This window comes from Suricata suricatta, chromosome 4 (genome assembly GCF_006229205.1).
Source record: "Suricata suricatta isolate VVHF042 chromosome 4, meerkat_22Aug2017_6uvM2_HiC, whole genome shotgun sequence".
In the NCBI taxonomy this organism is placed as follows: Eukaryota; Metazoa; Chordata; class Mammalia; order Carnivora; family Herpestidae; genus Suricata; species Suricata suricatta.
Genome location: NC_043703.1, coordinates 146,000,527 through 146,020,480, shown reverse-complemented (window position 1 = coordinate 146,020,480; position 19,954 = coordinate 146,000,527). Strand labels below are relative to the sequence as shown.

General features: G+C 55.1%; 1 protein-coding gene across 6 annotated transcripts in view; it reads right to left on the bottom strand.

Moving 5' to 3' along the window:
- Window positions 1-19,954, bottom strand: part of DNMT3A (DNA methyltransferase 3 alpha) — a 98,738-nt gene that overhangs the window by 56,838 nt on the left and 21,946 nt on the right. For 2 of the 6 annotated variants that reach the window (XM_029938181.1, XM_029938178.1), the window contains exons 2-3: window positions 16,269-16,504; window positions 3,669-3,773 (exon numbers count right to left, since the gene is read on the bottom strand). In XM_029938181.1, the coding sequence (XP_029794041.1) occupies window positions 3,669-3,773; window positions 16,269-16,331 (168 nt within the window). In that variant the 5' untranslated portion in view covers window positions 16,332-16,504. Of the gene's footprint in view, window positions 1-3,668; window positions 3,774-16,268; window positions 16,505-16,622; window positions 16,860-17,048; window positions 17,448-18,331; window positions 18,571-19,954 lie in introns of those variants that run through there. The other 4 variants (XM_029938182.1, XM_029938180.1, XM_029938179.1 and 1 more) reach the window with 4 other exon arrangements.

The window sequence follows — 19,954 nt, the reverse complement described above, 5'->3', positions numbered from 1 at the left end:
GACAAAAATTCAAAATACTTATTCTCAAGTTCCATAAAGCCATGTAACTGTTTAAAGACCAGTGTCATCCAAGCACATGATCAGGGGCTTGTTACCTTTTTTTAAAAATATTTTTTTAATGTTTATTTTTGAGAGAGAGAGAGCAGGGGAAGGACAGGGGGACAGAGGATCTGAAGCAGGCTCTGAGCTGTGAGCACAGAGCCCGATGTGGGGCTCAAACTCACAAACTACGAGATCATGACGTTGGACGCTTAGCCAACTGAGCTACCCAGCCCATTAAGTGGGCTTAATGTCTTTTATTCATTTGTGTTTGTTTGGATTAATTTTACAAACAGCTCAGAAGAGAGGGTCATGATGGCTAAAGTGGGCTTCCCTTGAAGGACAGGATTTGACGGCCTATGACGGTGGGGCCCAGAGACAGAAGGGAAGGACCGAGGGAGCAGCCCCCAAGGTAGTGAAAGAAATGTGGCTGGTGTGTTCCGGGAGCAGTGGGAAGACAGGGTTTCTATGACAAAAGCAGTGGACACTGAACACCAGAGCAGGTTCAGGAGAGGAGCCAGATGGAACATTCCAGACCTTGTCCCATAAGAAATGGAATCCCTGAAGATTCTTGAACAGAAATGTACCATGGACGATTTTTAGGGTAAGTGCATGGGGGTAACTCTTTCTAACACACTAGGCTGAGAGGTAAGTCGTCTGTATCAGTGTGGTCTCCTCACGCTCGTAGGTGCTCAGTGGGTGTCATGCGTCTGTCACTGAGAGGTTACAAAGCACACTGGGGGCAGCTGGAGTCTGGGTGAGGGTGCAGCCAGGAGGCTGATGCCAGTGCAGGAGTGAGTGGAAGATACCCAGGGACAGACAGGCCTTGTGGACTAAACGGGAAGACAGACGATGATTTCTTAGCCTTGGGGCCAGGGGATGGCGAGGATGGTAGTGGCCCTACGTCGCCCCTCCCTGTTGGGCACGGGACACGCACAAATAAAGACCGCAGCTTGCAGCTGGCTCTTACTCTCAGCTTCCCGCACTCCCCCCTCCATGCCACCTGTCGGGATCTGAGCCAAGCTCCCTCCTCTTCCCAGGCTTAGCTGGATGACACACGCTCAGCTGCTTTAAAGCTCCCTGGTCAATCTGGTCCCAGGGCCGCAGCTGTACCAGGTCCCCGTGAAGCTCTTGGGCTCTGCTCCACTGCTGGGGAGGGGAGGTGGCCCGGGCCGGCACCTGGTCCCCCCCCTCGCCTCCCCCCCGCTCCCCGGGAGCTGACCTCAGGGGGCAGCACAATCTTCCCCGATTTCCCCCACGCAGGCTCCCTCAAGGGCCCAGGCCTGGTGCCTGGGAAGCCCTGTGAGCTCTTCTTTTTGGGGTCAGTTTTTCTCTGTTGTCCCAGGGTGCAAGGGGTCCCTTTCACAACTGCAGCCTCGGCCCCCATCCCCCTGTCAGCGTTGCTGTCCCCACATTCTCTCTCCCATCCTGGGGCCTCTCCTGAGAGTCCAGGGGCTGCAGGTGCCCGCTAGAGCAGGGGCTGGACCACATGCAGACTGTGACCTCCACCAGGGCTGCTGAAAGGCCAATGCTGGGCTCCCACCAGAAGGGTCTGGAAGACCCTAGGCCCACAGGGCTTGTGCGGGACCAGGTTTATTACACTGCCGGCCCGGCCCATTTGGATCCACTTGGCTGTTTGCAAAGCATCCCTGGAGGTGGACAGGACAGGTGTTCCTGGCAGTTATGTTTTCCCAATGGGGAAGCAGAAGCACAGAGAAGTTCAGTAACTTGTTCAAGGTCACCCAGCTGGTATGCAGTAAATCTGTTTCTTCTATCAAACTGAGGTTGCTGTAGCCTCCTAAAGAGGAAAGGTTTGGCCGGGCCAGGGAAGACTGACCTTTGCTAAGCGGTGGCTCTCCAGGGCTCCACGAACTAATTCCCACAGGCGTCTGGGAGGCATGCGTCCTCATCATCTCTACTTTTCAGAGCGGGAGGCTGAGGCTCAGGCAGTGACTTCTTCAAGGTCACATGGGTGGTCAGTGGAACCAAGATTTAAACCTGGGTCTGTTATAGTCTAAAGACAGTGCTTTTCCTTCCACACTAGCTTCTGTTTCGGGCGGGGGTGGGGAGGGCATATGACCCACTGACCCTTCACCCACTTGGCCCTACCCCTCCTCCCTCACATTTGTCCATCTCTGGACGCATTTCCATAAACATGCCCCTGACGGCCTTGCATTTTCTTTCCCGGAGCCTCGCCTCACCTCACCTCTCAGTGATATGCGCCCCCCTCTGGTCCCAGGGACTCACAAAGATGAGCAAAGGGTTGCCAGGCCTTTATTTGCTATCGGTGGTAATTCTTGTCCCAGGTGTACCTGACTGGGGGGTGGGGGGCCGAGTTCTCGGCCATAGACCATGGCCACACATGCAGATCAGGAATTACTAGTGGGCTCCCACTCCCTCCAGTCTGCACTGGGGCCCTCCACCTTCTCCCACAGTTGCCCATGGGGAAGGAGAGTCGAGGGGCACGCTGGGAATCTGGGAATACAGCCTGGAGTCTGCTGTAAGCTGGAAATTCCTTTGAAGTCCCCTGTTTTATCTTTCAACTTCATGTGAATTTTTCATCACAGGCCATAAAATATCCATGTTTGCTTTAATATTAAAATGCTTAAAATTACTTACCAATTAAATGACTTAACTTCTGCCCTCTTCCCTTCCCCTCCTAAACTCCAGGCAGAAGTGGCAGCGGTGGGCTTTGAGACCCACAGGTGCCCAAATCTCCTGGCTCTAAGCACCCCCTCCCCTCCAGCTGGTGCAGCCCTCTCTCCCTCTGCTGTCCTTTTCACTTATGCCCCCATTCACACCAACTCTCTACCCCAAGGGAGAAAATCCTGCTCTGCTGAGAACATTTCTTTGTTGGGCTGAGTTACAAATCTGAACTCCCAGCTCTGCCTTGCCTACTTGCTCTGACTTTTCCATTCTCAGCTGGAAGGGACTGAAAGAAAGGAGCCAGCTGTCTTCAGGGCTGGCAAATAACTCCTGCTGTGTCTCTGAGTCTGAAGCATAGGCAAGGCCAGCTCCTAGAGCCCTCAGGGCATGCCCTCTGGAGCATTCTTCATCTTGGACAACCCCGCGCCTCCCTATAGACTCAGAGGTTACGGCCCCCAGGAGCCTGGGCATGGGGCTGGCCCTGTAACCCACATTCCAACAGCGGCAGGTTCTCCTTCTTTCTTCTGAAGGGACCCATCAGCCTGAATCTCTCCTACTCATGTTGATCAGCCTTCCAGACCTGGGTTCCCTTCCTCCAGGTCATTGGGTGGGGCCGAGGCCCAGGGTAAAGGTGGGGATGGGGAGGCAGGGGGCCTGTGCAGGCTGGCCAGGGAACCATAAGCCCTACTGTCAAAGCCACAGGCCTGAGGGAACTTTCAGGCTCTCTTACTGCCCTTCCAGAAAAGTCCCAACTTTGCCATGACTCCCAGTGCAAATCCTCCAGTCTCTAGGGGCTTCCAGTTCAATGTAGAAACCAGGAAAGTGTGAAGGCGGTGGTAGGGTTCAAAGGACAGGGAATGTCAGTGAGCTCTGCACCTGGAGGGGGTCCACCGGTCCCTGCAGGACATGCACCGCTGCTTTTGGAGCGTGCGTGGGCCCGTGCACGTGCCCGTGCTGGGGGGAGGGGATGCCATCACACTCACCGGAGGGTGCTTGCGCTTCCGCCCGGGCCGCCCCACCTTCCGTGCGGTTGTGCTGGGCTCCTGCCGCTCCTCCTTGCCGCGAGCCTCCTCCGGCTCCTCTCCCTCCTGCGGGCACAGACACAGCCTGTGAAGCCAGGGCTGGATGAGAGGCCGCCTCCCTGTCCCACCCACCCCCAAGACAGCCACACTTCCAGGGCCCTGCCAGGCTGCCCCCACCCCCACCCCCACCCCCACTTCTTGCCTGGCAAAGCTCAAGCTGCCCCTTAGAGTCCCATGTAAATAAAACCTTGGGGAAGATTCAGGGCAGACGCCGTTGCCCAAAGCCCTGGGCTGCGCTCCTTCCCACAGACCTGGTTTTCTCAAGTACAAGGTCACAACACACGCTCTGACAAAAAGTGCATTTCTGGATATGAGTTTATATGAAACAAACCTCACACAAGTCCCAAAAGTACGTTAGTTATCTATTTCATGAATCATCTTTCCTGCAAAGCCATAAAATCACGTGACAAGAAGTAGTAAATTTGGCGACTGGAAATACCGGCAGCACTTGGCATTGGGGACTATGGCAAACAATGGAGGACTTTCACAGCCACTGTGACATCTCTGCTCTGAAGCATTTGCCATGTATGACTGTCATCCCACAGGAGCATCTCAGGGACAGTGTCTTGGTTCACCTTGATGTCCTGCACTCACGGAGCTCTGGACCAGAAGTTGGGTCTTGTGAGTCACCTCCCCCAGCACCTGACGGCCGGGCCCCGCACTGTCGTGTCATGGAGCACAGAGGCACAAACCTAGAAAGTCCTCCTGCCTCATTGCTCCAGCCTGGCCACAAACCACCCACGGGTTTCTTCTGAGTCAGCCGGCTCCAGCATGACTAATCACAAACAGAAACAATGATGGGGAAGGAGAAAGGGACCCTGACCCAGCAGAGGGATCTCAGACAGCTCTTCAAGCCCTCTGTGATGTCAGGAGCCCAAGATGGCTTCCTGGTCCACCCGGGGAGGGTGCCAACCCAGAGCCGCACTGGTGCCACAGAGGAGAAAGGGAAGGTGCACAGGGTTCCCTGTGGATTTAATCAAGATGTCCCTCAACATCCCACTCAACTTTCATTTTCTGTGATTTCAAAATAGCTTGTGGTTTGCCTGTCTGTGGGCGGGAGGGGAGGGTCCAGGGTGGAAAGAGAGAGTTTGCACCAGGACCAGAGACCCTTGACAGGCTCTTTTTAGGAAACCATGGCAGAGAAGCTGTGAGAGCAAAAAGGCCACGGAGGGGGACCACCAGATGGTGGGCAGGGCTCCATGAGGGCTCTGCGAGGCCTGAGTACAGGGGTCATGGCACATGCCCCATGGTAGGGCCGGCCCTCTGGCTCTGAGCTGTCTTTGGTGAGACCTCAGGGACACCCTGTATAAGAGATGATCACTTGGATCACAGACAGGAACTATCACCAATGCAGCTTAGTCTCTGTGAAGGTTTCAATCGGATTTACAGAATGGTGGTGAATTTCAGGCTGAGACAGTGCTTTTGTTCTGACCCTGCCGCTGCTAAATGGGCACTGTCTTAGTCATGCTGACCATAACTCAGGGTTTACAAAACAGAGCCAATGTGAAGTCATGCAAAGGTGCAGGACTGAGAGAAAACCAGAATGGGATTGAGCCCGGCTTATCCATTAGCTGGTTATAGTGCCGTTTCTCAGAGCCTCGCTTTTCTCATCCATAAAAGGGGAATCTGAAGGTGTCCGTTCTGCCTGCTTCTCAAGTTTTTCAGAGAATGGAACCAATGTTTCGTCCCCTTGTCTGTTTTAAGCACTGCTGAGCTCCCAGAGCCTAGGATGGGCCCTGCACCTAGTGAGTGCCCCGCATGCCCCGCGCAGGAAGGGGCTCACACAATCCCTGGCACCAGAGCCGCACTCAGCCCCTGCATCTGCCTGGAAAGCACCAGGCCAGACCTAACCAAACCTCTGACTACTCCTCATGGCAGAGCCCATGGGACTGGAATGCACCAGCAACAGGCAAGAACGAGGCACCGATGTGGCTCAGGGCCAGTCTGGGTGGCCATGGGGTCTGAAAAGACTCCTACTGCCCAGAAATTCTGGGCTATAAACTTTTTCAGTAACAAACCACATTTCTTACAGAGGGATTGATTTGCTTTTCTAACTTTTACTCGGAACTAACCTGAGAAGTGAAAGTCATTCAGAGCCCCTGAGCAGCACTAAGGAACCACAGTCACCACACTGCGATGACCTAAAAACAATGACACTTGACATTTCAGGACTGGTGAGGCCTGGCTTCCATCAGCATGTGGAGAAAGCCTGGGGAGTGGGACGGGCCCTGAGAGTCAACTCTTGAGCTGCCTGAAGACTGCTGCAATTCGGCACCTTAGTGACACTGGCTCTGGCTCTGCCTGTTGCATAGGGGATGCTCAACATACCCGCCCCCAGTGAATTCGGCTCCTCACAATACAGCCCAGGAGGAAGGGGTGAAATGGTGGGACGCCATGCCACCTGACCAGGTCCGGGCATGTGGCGCATGTGGACATCACCAGGGCGGGCTGTCACATGCGGAGCCTGTACCCTGCCCCAGGTACAGGGCACAGTGCGATACGCCCGGTCTAGCTTTCAGGCCCCACCCCTGGGTTGTGCTTGAAGAAACCAAATCTCTCCAAAAGCCTGAGTCAGGACTCGAACTCAGGTCTGCGTGACAACTGGCCCACGGCCATCAGGCCCTTAGGTATGGCTTTGTAAAAACCATGTTATTTGGGGCCAACATATCATTCTTCCACGATGTAGCGATGTCACAGGGTGACGAGCAGGACAGCAAGGCCTCCTGCTCTGGACCTGCCTGACTCCACACACAGTTAGGGGATGACATGCAGGGATGGGGAGCAGATGGCTCAGGGCCGTGCCCCTCAAGGAGGCGTATCGAGAGGTCCATTCTCGCATCTGTCATGGGGCCAGGTTTCATTCAATATCTTTGCTGATGGGCTGAGCGAAGGAATGTAAAATATGCTTATCCAATGTGTAAGCAGCCCTGACTTAGGCGGCGTCACTAATACTCTGAAAGGGAAGCATCTGATCCCCAGTGACTTGGAGCAGCTGGAAAACAGTAACAAATTTAGCAGGAACAGACACGAGACCAGGTTGGTTTCCTCATCTGTCAATGAAGGGGACTGAATTAGTCAATCCCTCCAGTGAGGGTGGCAGGAGGGGGGCAGAAATCCTCATTGGGTGGGATTTGGAGAGGGCGGGGGTGAGCTGGCCTTTTTGTCCTGCCCTTGAGTCACTAGTAACGTCAAGCTACCTAACCTGAGTCTCTCTTTCCTCACCTATGAAATGGGGCTGATAATGTCTACTTGACAGCGATGCCGTGACAATTTAGTGAGGTAATATATCAAGAGTTGACACATGGTAGTTACTGAAGAACCACTAGCTCCCGCTCCACACGTCCTGACCAGAAATGTTCGCAAGCATGCATCCCTCCCTCTGCCCCCTCCCTCCATCCCTCCCTCTGCCCCCTCCCTCCATCCCTCCCCTGCCCCCAGGCAGAACCCAGTGCCCTGCATTTGCAGCCATCACTCACTGCTACAGACCAACCCATCTGGCTGGTACTGCTGCAGTGAGACACTCGGAAACACCAGCTCTCTGATCTTTCCAGAATGCAAAGCTGATTATGTCACTCTGCAGAGCTTAAGCCCTTGCTGAGGGGGCTTTCAGGGGCCTGCACGATCAAACCAAGCTCCTTAGCCCGTGTGAAGGAAGGCCCCCAGGATCTGGCCAGCCGCCTTGGTCTCCTCTCCGCACCGCCTTCCTCCTACTCACCGTAAACAGACTGCACCAGGTGCTAAATCGGGCTGCTTCCTTCCCCACCGCCTCAGCACAGACCATTCCTTCTGCCCTATCTCCCCCTCAGGTTGACCAGCAAGTCCTTACTTTTCCAGCCTAATTTCCTTCCTCTTGGTCCCCTTCTCTGATGAAAGAATAGGTCCTTTCTCCTCATAGCACCAAACACCCAGCACTGCGATGGCCAGCAATTGTCCTAGATAGGCCATGAGCACCTTGGGGGAAGGGACTGTGTCTTATTCACAGAGACATCCCCAATGCCTGGGCCAATGTGCCTAGCACAAGGCAGCCACTCAAAAGCACTAGATGAGCGACTGTCACATAGTAGGTGTTCTCAGTAACTGACTCCATACACTCGGAGAGAGGCGCACACACAAATCTACAAACCTACGGTCACGTGAAGATAACTGCATGAGGCTCCAGTGCTGCCCTGATCTTTATGACTTCAAACCAGGAAACAGGATGACTAACATGTACTTTCTAGGCTTACACAGAATCATGTCACTTTACATTTATGTAACCCTTTACAGATTTCAAAGCACCCTCACATTTGGTGGCCTGTTAGATTAGGTAGTTACCATCAGCCTCTCTAAGCTATGATTTGACCTAGATTTTAACACAGCTCACTGGATGGATTATTTTAAGCTACATACAACTTCTCATTCTGATGAGCTGGGCTATGACGGTAATAATCTCTCGCAGTTGTACAGTACATGGTAATTAACAAACCATTTCCACATACATTATTTCATTGTATTCTTTCTGATTTACAGAAAGGAGAGCTGGCATTATTATTTTTTTTCTTTCTTTTTTTTTTTTTTCCATTACACAGGTGGGAAATCTGAAGCTCAGAGAGGTTATCTAACTTGCAGAGATCAGAGAGCCAGGAAAAAAAGGGCCTTTAGAACCAAAATTTAAATATTTCGCTTCCCAGCTCATGGGTCTTTCCACTGTGACGCACCACTATACCCTATTACGCTATGTGCTGCTGACGTATGTCACTGTGTGCATTGGGGAAACCATGAGCGTGCAGGTAATCTAAGGTAAAGGCACACACTGGCACCCACACGTGCACATCCACACCGCTGTCTCAGGAGGCTCATGCCTAGACACAGGACCCCTCCCCTAAAGAGATCTATGACCCACCCAGAGACAGCGGCAAGATGAACGTGCTCCCTCCAGAGCATACGACGATGCTATTGACCCAGCATCCGTTGAGCAGATGTCTCAAGTTGGTGTCTGAGTCGAGGGGATGAACTTGACGGATCTAGCCAGCCACTTGCCCAGACCCTTTGGGACAAGAGGCACGTACAGCCTTGGCCAGCTGTCTGGCTGGCCTCCAGGGGCCGTCTGTGATCATGGAATTCAATGAAGCCCGTTCTGGGCTGCCAGAGTCCCAGCCCTGCAGAGTGACAGCCACAGGCTCTTGTACACCACACCGCACACACCTGCTCACAGGTGCCACACGCCCAGGCTGGGCCTACAGACAGGTGGGCGGCAGGGGCACTGCTGGAGAACGGGGCCACAGTGTGAGTGGCCACGCAGTGGCACTGCAAATGGCTGCATGTACCCCCAAAGTCCCCTGCTTTTAATGCTCTCAGTCATCTCCCAAAGCTATTCATCAGTACTCAACAAGTATTACTGACTGCTTGGTCTGCTTCACATGGTACACACTGAGGAAGGCCCCCACCCCTCCCAAAAGGCCATGCCCCTGGGGGGGGTGTACCAGACATGTCCCCTTGGCCCTTCCAAGATCCCACAGCTGCTGGTACCTGTACACAGCAGGTGCTCCATAAATGCTAAATGGTTCAAAATGGTGGTGCCTGGAGTTTCCCTGGCCCTCCTGACGGGGTGCAGCCCTCCCTGACAACCTGTGCGCCATGACGAGGCCTCACTGTATTCTGGAAGGTAGACTCCACTAAGCACATACCCAACACACTGCAGCCCAGCAGGTTAACCTCCGTGGCCCCCAAGGCCAGGCTAATGAGTGAGCTCAAAAATATTTATCCAGCACCTACTGTGTGCTGGATACAAAGATAAGCAAACAGAGCACTCAGTTGAGAGAGAGAGAGAGAGAGAGAGAGAGAGAGAGAGAGAGAGACAACACATAAACCAAGAAGTCCACCCAAGTTCTACACAGCGCACCATCTCATCCCCACCCCACCAGGCACCCCCTTTCTGGAGGCACTAGAACACTGCATAGGGCACGATTTTTCTTCATAGCCACGCGACTCTTTGTCACGCTTCTTAGCCTCCCTGTACCTCAATTCCTCCTCTCTAAAATGGGGATAGTGAGAGGTGATGCTTCCTGGACTGTTGTGAGGAATAAGTGAGTTCGTTGCGGAGCCAAGGAAACCCTTTTATGTGCCCTTCCAAGTGTGCGGACATTAAGTGGGATGATTATAAGTAGGATCTCTTATCACGACCTGCAGGGCACGACCAGGCCCAGGTGCCAGAAAGGAAGGGCATCATCCCCATTCCCCAATCATTCCTGGCTACCCACTCCAGTCCGCCCTTCTCCTCTGCAGAGCAGAGCTCAGCTGATTCCCCTCGGGCCCTGTGGGACGTGCTTCTCGGCAGTGAGGGGCTCTGTCCCAGGACCTGACCATTTAAGGCATGAGGGACCTGAGGAACCTTGGGGCCGGCCATGGACCCTCACCTGAGCTTCTGAAGGTAGCCACAGCCTTTCCTATCAGGCGTTAGGGCTCTCTTTCTCTTGCGCCTCAGTGTTGCTTCTATTCAATGCAGGAAGGGAAGAGGGACCTCAGGCCTGTCTTTGAGGACCCAGAAATAACCTTCCTTCCATATGCCTGGTTTTCAATGAACTTTAAATTCACACTATTCATACCCCACATGCATTTTCCACAGTGTCACCCTAAGCCCCGGAGATCCTTGGGGCCACAATGGATCTACTCCACCAATGTGCAGATAGGCAGGTAGATAAATAGATAGGTGGGTGGGTACGTAGGTAGAGAGCAAGCTAGCTAGTTATCCAAATAAGTCATAAGCCTAACTTAATATGTGCCAGGTCCCTGTGTTAAAAACACACCATGTAAACCCCTCTTTTCCCTGCTCAGAGGCCACACGGTGGAGTCACACAGCACATTCCAGATGCAAACAGTCTGTCTCCAGAGTCTAGGTGACACCATCTCAAGACTGTAGTGACTGCAGGTCACCTAAACTTGACATGCCTTCCTCCTTCTAGGGTGCCTCACAGATAGCACATGTTTCATGAATGGAAGGTTTGTGGCAAGCCTGTGTTCAAGCATGTCTATCAACACCATTTTCCCAACAGCATTTGCTCACTTCATGTCACATTTTGGTAATTCCTGTAATATTTCAAAACTTTTCATTATATTTGTTATGGTGTTCAGTGATTAAGACTTGCTGAAAGCTCAGATGATGGTTAGCATTTTTAGCAATATTTTAAAATTAAGGTATGCAAATTTTTTAGACATGTTAGTGCACTCTTGATAGACTACAGTATAGTACAAACATAACTTCTTTGCACTGGGAAATCAAAAAATTTGATTTGACTTGCTTTATTGCTGTATTCGCTTTACCGTGCGGATCTGGAAAGGAACCTGAAATATCTCCGAGGTATGCCTGTCATATCTAACTTAGAGAATTGTAGAGAACCCACAGCCTAAAACATGGGTCCCAGCCAGCTCCGGGGTGGGCACTGTTTCCATCACACGTCCGCTCTACACAGCCAAGCATCCAATCGAGTCCACTGAACTAAAAACGGATGTGCCCTTAAGGATCAGCTGTGTTCCTAAAGAGGTAAGGGTAAAGCTAAAGCTGCCTTCTCTGCTACTGGTTTTTTTTTTTTTAATGTTTTTATTTATTTTTGAAAGAGAGAGAGACAGCGTGAGCAGGGGAGGGTCAAAGAAAGAGGGAGACACAGAATCTGAAGACGGGCTCCAGGCTCTGAGCTAGCTGTCAGCACAGAGCCTGACGTGGGGCTCGAACCCATGAACCATGAGATCATGACCTGAGCCGAAGTCAGACGCTTAACCAACTGAGCCACCCAGGTGCCCCTCTGCTACCGTATGAATACATTAAGAGGGATGCTATATAAACAACCCCTATACTGACTATTATAAAGCAAAGAGATGGCCCTAAGCGTTGGTGGGTGGGCATCTGAGTGCAATAAAGGCAGAGTGTGCCCAGAGTGGGCCACAGACCTGTGGACCAGCAAGAACAACGGAGAGGGGAGCTGCGGGAAGCCTACCCATGGTGCCCTTGAGTTTGTGCACCAGAACCCAGGAAGTAGTCAGTGCCCAAGGGAAGTCGGCACTTGCTAGGCCTTTGGTTGGGATAGTTGTGGAGGGGAGGAGCCCCGGCCACACGGTGGACACACACACACACACACACACACACACACACACACACACACACTTGCTATGCTCCCCCAGCACAAATATGCATCCACTGCTGTTGCTTCTACCACCCAGCTGCCCAGAAGGGGTCTCCTGCCTCTGGATGGTAGGCATGGCTTGTACCTTCCTATCCCCTGTCCCTTACTAGGTCCTCCAGGAATGTTTATTTAGTTCATCCAACAGACTTATGGAGCCCAACTGTGTGTGCTAGGTGCCTGGAAAGAAAGAGAGGAAGAGAAGGAAAGAGAAACAATGTGTGTGGGAAGGAGGCAGGGAGGGAGGAACGATAAGGGGGGTGTCCACAGCCCTGTCTTCATTGAACAGCGTGAGTCTGAAGTTGTTTGTATGTGTGCGTGCACACCCTCACAATTGTGCACACTAGCCTTGTATGTGAATTCTTACTGGAGATGAAGTGCCCCCAACACCCATCCTGGGGCAAGAGCACTGCAGCAGGGAGTAAGGCACTCCCTGGCCATCCCGACTTCCAGTCTAGATAAACATCCTGGCCCCTGCAGCAGAAGCAACACGGGTAGGACTGGGGAGCGGCGGGACTGGGGAGCATCCGGGCCGGTAGGCACCACTCACTCTACCCTCGGTGCAGGACGCAGCCTGATGGTCAGAGGCCAAGAGCACAGTCTGTCTGGGTTCCAAGCCCACTTGGTAGCCACTCACGAGCTGGGTGACCTTAGGCAAGTGACCTCACCTCTCTAAGCATCCATTTAGTCATTAATAAGAGGGAGGGTGAAAAGACTACAGCCTAACTTCTGGAACAATGGTCAGAATGAAGGAGATAATGCAAAGCATCGAGCTTCAAGTAGCACCTGGCAGACAGCGCTCAGAGCATCTTGGTGGTTGTGATTCTGAGGCCAGAGGAAAGAAAGAGGGCAGCAGCATGACCGGGGGCCCAGCCTGGGGCTTGGACCAGTGGCCGGGCACTGATTCATATTTGGGGAACTGAGGAGGCCTCTCCAGCCCCTTGCTGCTGCTTCTGCCCCTCCCCCTCCCTCCATGTAGGGCCCCGCACCCCACCTCCACGCTCCTCTGCAGGCCAGGACCCTGGCTCCAGGCCTTCCTGCTGTTCACCTCCCCCCACAGACACGCACCCATCTCCCATAAGCCCAGCCCCTCTCCCTCCCTCCATGTGGCTACACTGACCCAGCTGACCCACCCTGGAGAGAACCCCAGAGCTCCACCCCCCAAAATCTGCATCATGCAGCCTCCCCAGGCAGCCCCCTCCCCACTGAACATATGGATGGCAAGGTGGGGGAGGGGGTGGCACGCAGGGAGAAGAGGTGCTGGGTAGACCTGTCTATGTACTCCCAGCCCTAAGCATTCAGCCTCAGCCAGCACCCCTGGCTCTGCACCCAGCCTGACCCATCCAGGCCCCAGGCTGCTGTCCTGTGGAAGGCTCCCATCCCTCTCATTTTCCTTGCTCTGCTGTCTGCCGTGTATTTCCTGAGCACCTACTCCAGGCTAGTCAGGCCCAGCCCTCCGCCTGGATATCATCCACACCAGTACTTCCCAGATGTCCTAGAGGGCTGGTTAAAATGCAGATTGCTGGGCCCCAGCCCCAGAGTTTCTGAGCTGCATTTCTAACCTTTCCTGGTGACACTGGTGCCGCTGGTTTGCGGGGGGGGGGCGGTCCCGTTTTGAGAACCGCATGCTCACTACAAACTGTACTTGAAGGTGGACTGAATGAAGCAAGGGCCTTGATCAGAGAGGAGCAGTGAAGATTAGGGAGTGAGCACACCGGGCACAGGAAACCACATAAACAGAGGCCTGGCAGCTCCAGGAAGCACCCAAGTGGAAGGTGCGTGGAGGCGTGGCCAGGACGGAGGCTGGAAGGGCACGTGGGCCCCAGTGGAGCAGGGGCCCAGGGCGTGGCCCCACCCCTTCCCTCTGGCTCTCCGAACGGTTCCTTTGTGCCAGGTGCCCCTGGCGACTCTGCCAGGCCCCTTGGGCCACAGCCCAAGCCCATCTTCCCCCACTGCGGTGACATGGTGCCTCTGCCCCAGGCCTGGCTTTCTGGGGCTGCTGTGGGCGGCTGTTGGTGTCTCTACCTGCCCTTCCCAGTGGCTCCCTGGAGCTGTGGGAGCTGGCCCAGAGGTGCCAGGGAGGTGTGCCAGGTGAGCCGGCATGCGCGCTGTGGGCGTGGGCAGCTGGGGAGGAGCACCCACCGGGCTGGCCCCCCATCTATCAGCTGCTCTATCGGCACCAGGGCAGGGGTGGGGGGGAGGGTGTGTGTGCTGCCGCTTGAGCCAGAAGAGTTACTATGGGTAGATAATAATAGCAATCGTAATCCCTCATAATTGGACCAGACTTTGCTGTTTGCAGGGCATTTCCATGCCCATGACCTCATCTGACTTCCACAACCACCCTGTAAAACAGGCACAGCCAGAGTTACGATCCCCACTTCACAGCTGAGCAAATGCAAGCCCGGATGGCCTGAAGTCACATCTCCAGGAAGTGGCATACGCAGGCCTGGGCCCAGCAACTTCTGACTCTGTGCAGTGCTCTTTCTCTCTCTTGAATGGTCATCAGAGAGAGCCTGACCTGCTGGTCTCCATGTGAGGGAGCCAGGGCCTCTGCCCTCCAGGGCGGCACAGATCAGCAACCAGAGGCGTCCGGCCTGACTGCCCTCACCTTCCCCACCCGTGAGGGGCAGCTGACCACCAACTGCTAGTGTATAAGCACGGATCTGTGTCAGCACCAGTCAGGGCATCAGACCCCCTAGGGAGGTCAGGGTCACCTAATCCAACAGAGAAGCAAAGCAGAGCTGAGGGAGGGAAGGGAATTGCTCATAAGAGGTGGCCCTGACACTGTGGCGGCGGGGTGTAGGTCTACCGCTGCCTGAGACAGGAGTGGCCCGGAAGGCCCACGGGATAACCTGGACCACCTGTTCTTTTTCCACGGGGTCAGAGGGAAGGGGACAGTAGCCCCTAGAAGACTGGCTCAGTGGGCCATTGCAAGCACTGCCTCCCCATCTTGCTGCGTGTACACCCCCAACCAGGGCATTCTGCCAGATTCCAGGCTGGGAAGGCAGGTGCCCGGGCTTTGTGCTCACACCTGTGTGTGTGTGTGTGTGTGTGTGTGTGTGTCCGCTCAAGGACTGATGCAGGTGGGGCAGCGGGAGAGGTTCTGAGCCACCAGGCCCTCATCTGGACCCACCACTGAGTAGCTGGGCTCCACATCCTCATCTGTAAACTAGGGCCGCCTGCCCTTGGCCCACCTGTTTCAAGGGCTGCTTCCAAGAACCGCATGGATGGAAACCACTCAGAAAACGGAAACGGGCTCTGAGAATGAGCAAGCCCAGGAAGGAGCTGAGCACACACGGAGGGAGGATAAGCAGTGAGCAGGTCTCAGAGCTGCCCCTGACGGTGGCCAAGCAGAGAGACACTCCTCACAGGGCCCAGGGGGCCCCTGCCTGGTGCCGGGTGTCCACTCTGGTTCCAGGACAAACTATAACCCCCAACCAAGCATCGCCACCCCTTACAGCTTGCTCAGGAAAGGGGAGCAGGCAGAGGAGAGTGTGGGGACCAGGGCACAGCAGACAGGACACCCAGAAAGGCCTGTGACTGGCACAGCTCCCCCAGAAAGATGGTGGTGGGGTTCGCCACTTCCCTGACAGAGAGGGGGACACAGAGTCCCATTGTTGGGGGTTCAGGGTGGCTCTGCCTATAGGTGGAAACAGATTGCTGAGGTCCTGAGGCAGCCTGTCAGGACCCAGCAGGGGTCCCTACTGGTCTGCTGGGCTCTCCTCCCAGAGTTCCAACAGAGGGTGATGAGGTCACCTCTCATGAGGCTCTGAAAACAAGGAGGTCATTAGCTCCATGGTCAGAAGTGACACTCAGAGCCCGGGGCGGCGGTGAGGGGCAGGAAATCACCATCTCCAGGATGACTGGTGTCACTATGTGTGGGAGGAGGAGCCCTCATGCGGCCTCACATCTACTGAGCCTCCCTGACCTTGTCTTTGGCCTCCCAGAAGCTACTGAATACCCCGGGGAAGCAGAGGCAGCTAAGACAGGTAAAATGACCTACCCGTGGACACAGGGCTGCTAGGAGGCCAAGATAGAAAGGAATCTGGGTTTGGGGACACGCTGCAAAGCCAACACCCAACACTGTACAGACCCAGGGCCTGAGCCTCTACTGAGACAATGGGGAGGTTAAAAGCGTGGGTCCTGGGGCCTGATCACGTGGTTTAAATTCCCTCGGTACCACCAGGACTGAACGTCTGCCAGGTACATCAGCCCCCCCCACCGCCCAGGGGGAAGGCTGAGCTGCGCGGTCCAGCGCTCAGCACCCCGGTGCTGTCACTACCCGGGGACGGGCCCTCCCCTTCCCTGGGCTTGGGCCAGGGGGTCCTGGGCAGAGCCAGCCGCTCACCTTGCGGTCCTCCTCCCGCTCCGGAGCGGAGCTGCTGGTGTCCCCGGGGCCGCTGGAGGGCATCGCGGGCAGCTGGGCGGTGGGAGGCAGGCTGGGGCTGCGCGGGGCTGGGGGGCTGCTGGGCTTTGGGGAAGGAATTATCGTGGTCTTCGTGATCAGGAGTTAGAACTGAGACATAGATCCCGGTGCTGAGGGAGACTCGGGCTGCCTGGGGCGGGGGCTTCCAGTGGCTCCACCTGTGGGGGGAAGACAAGCTGGGTCAGCAGGGCAGGGCACCACCCCCCCACCCAGGCCCCACCTGACCCCCCCCCTTCCAACCTCAGCCCCGGGGCCTGTGAGGCCTGTTTCTCTGACCTCACTCCTCTTCCCAGGCTCACCGGCAGGTCTGGCCAAACTAGCACCCCAGGGAGTAGGGGAAACCGAGGCTGACTCGGCTGGCAGGGTCCTGCCTGGCTTCCCCCAGGCCGCCTCCGGCCTCCGAGGTGGCAGCAGTCTCCCCGGGGCCTCCTCCACGCTGCTGGGACGCAGTGGGCGCCACTTCTGGGACTTCCAGCTGCCTCCTGCCTCCTCCCTTTGCTTCATTCACGTCTGTTCTCTCCTTTGAAAGCTTCCCGCACCCTCCCTCCCACCCAGCCACCCCCTGGGAAATCCCAGAGGTCCCCAGCCCCCCTACATTTTCCTTCTAATCTGTCCTCCCTTCACGCCCCCGCCCCCACACCGCTCCCACCACGTGGAGGAAGTGAGCTGCAGTCACAGGATGTGAAATGAATGTCAGCTCACTTTAGGACCAGCGCCTGGGCCCAGAGAGAGCTGGGGTTGAACTCGGGCCGCGACAGGGCTGAAAGCCTAGGTTTGCAGTGCTGTCTGGAGGGCACCCCAGTGGTGGGGAGAGGCCGAAGTCAAGGCCATGCTGACGGCTGACCCAGAGGCTGCTCCCCCCCAAACCCCAGGAATCGGCCCCATTTGCCTGGGGAAACTGGTGGGCTTGAGGGGGCCCTCGGCACCCACAGCTTGATTTTAGGGGCTTTTCATCTTCCCTGCTTCAGGTGTGGGCCTCAAGCCAGTGAAATCACAAAGCCCCCGCAGCAGGCCTCAGCTAGGGGTGCGGGTGTTGTGGATTCAACCCCCTTTGCTCAGAGACACAGAGTTCTCAGTTCCCCACCCCCCAGGAGGAAACCAGGGCCAAGCCCCTGCCTCCAGTGCACCCGCCTGCCCGCGGGGAGGGGATTGGCAGGAGAAGGAAAGTGGGAGGCAGCCTGGATCTGGGCCCACCCACACCCTTCCCCTTCCAGTTCCCGTTCTGCTTCCCGGGCTTCCCCTCCCTCTCGGGCTCCTTCTCCCATCCCCCTCCAGCCAAGGCTCCCTGGAAAACCAGGCACTGGAGAAAGCACAGGCTTGGGGCTCCCACGGGCGCAGCCCCTTCCCCAGGGAGGGCGCTGCCTGGAAGGTGGGCACGATGTGTAGGGAGAGACCGGGGCTGGGAGGAGCCTTCCTAAAGCCAGCACAGGAGGGACTGTAAGTTGAGACCCCCACCAGCCGCAGGTGCTCCAAGCCCCCACAGGGGAGCCCTAAGGAAACCCCAGGTGCAACGCAGACAGGTAGGATCGGCACAGTACTGAGCTCCACAAATACACGGAATGCACAGACTGCAATAGACAGTGTTGCTTTAAGTGTCAGACACAGTGCTAAACACGTGACAGGCCGGCCTTCCTTCCTTCCTTCCTTCCTTCCTTCCTTCCTTCCTTCCTTGGGGCTGCTACTAGTACTATTACTATCTCACATTCACAGTGGAATCTAATGTTCAAAAAGGTTAGGATTTGTCCATGTTCTAGGTCAAAGCAGAAACTTGAATCCAGATCTAACTAAAGCTCTGGGAGGCCATCTGTGAAGCTCTGTCCCCCAGCTTACTCGAGAGCCCATTAGAGAACTGGTCCAACCCAGAGCTCCATAAGGCTTCCCTCCCTTGTGAGCCAGCGATCTCCCCTCAAACCCACACTTCGATTGTTAGCTCACACATGACCAAAGGCCCTCAACCCCTCCCCCTCCCCCCACCACATCAAAACCTTCAAAAGGATAAGTCTGGTTGGGAAGAACATAGAACTCAGAGTCAGAAGATGTGGCTTCTGGTCTTGACTCGGGCTTCCCACCATCTGTTTCCTCATCCGTGAAATGGGTGAGTTGGACTACATGATCTACAAGGGGTCTTCCGGCCCCTCCCTGCCAAGTTGCTAGGGGCTCCAAGGGCAAAGGTGAGAAGCAGACAAGGCTGCGACACCTTCAGGAGCCCCAGAGCCGCAGAATGGAGTCCATGAAGACCCAGGCGCAAAGTAAATACAAGGCAGATAACCCTCCACACTGCCCTGTGGCCCAGAAACATCCAGGGAGTTTCTGTGAGAAGAAAAAAAAAACAAAACCACTTTCAGAGAACCTCTGGTAGCCAGTGAAAAGAGGAAGGAAGCAGGAGGGAAAAAGCAGAACATCACAAGGCATTGACCCTGAGGGCAGACACCCCGGAAAGGCCGGGACATGCCCTTCCCGCCTCCCCTTCCTCCACAGATCCCCCGATATCTGGGGGGCATGCGCACACTCACCACACACTCAGCAGACCTGGCTCAGCCCGTAGGTTCCTTCGTGTTACTCGATGGAGCAGAAAGTGCTCCTCAGAATCACCCAGCATCGTCTCTATCCAGCCACACAGGGTCCGGCAGGGCACGCACGGCACCACCCCAGGGGCCCACTGTGGTGGCCAAGCTCCAGGACTTGCCACAGGGATTCCCACCTGCCCCTGAAGCTTCCCCGTCTCTCAGGCAGCCCTGCTCCCGGGTCCACAGTCCCAACACAGAGGCACGTGTCCATCACGACAGTCCTTTGCCAAGCGTGGCTCTCTGCTGCTCCTGGCGCTGAAGGCTCCTCACCCATGCCAAGGGCTGTGCCACAAAAACCACCACGAAAGAAAAATTCATGCCAAGAAGCCTCCCACCATAAACAGGCAACTTCTAAATGTCCGCAGTGGCCATAAATAATGCATTTAACAACTTTTTAAAATGCTTCAGGAATCCCATCCTAAATATGTCTGGGGGTGCACCCAGGTGGCTCAGTCGGTTGAGCATCCGACTTCAGAGCAGGTCATGATTTCATGGTTTATGAGTTCGAGCCCTTCGTCCGGTTATGTGCTGACAGCTCAGAGCCTAGAGCCTACTTCAGATGCTGTGTCTCTCTCTCTCTCTCTGCCCCTCCCTTGCTCATGCTCTGTCTCTCTGTCTCTCTCAAAAACAAATAAACATTAAAAAAAAAAGTCTGGATATCACAACCAACTCGGTCATCATGATTGCTACTTCAGTTACAAACCCGTCGTGGAAAAAGGCCTGAGATTCTGAATACGCACACCAAATTTCACTACCGCCTGAATCCAACTTGGTGAAAAGTTTTTGTTTTTTCTTTGAAGACGTACACAGGACGGGGCTGAACAGAGAGGAGACACCACCAATGAAATTCTGGGGCCTGGAAAGCAGACTCGTGATCGCCAAACTGATTTCATGAAGCATCCGACTTCATGATCCCACAGTCTGTGGGTTCAAGCCCCATGTCGGGCTCTGTGCTGACAGCTCAGAGCCTGGAGCCTGCTTCGGCTTCTGTGTCTCCCTCTCTCTCTGCCTATCCCCCACTCATGCTCTGTTTCTCTCTGT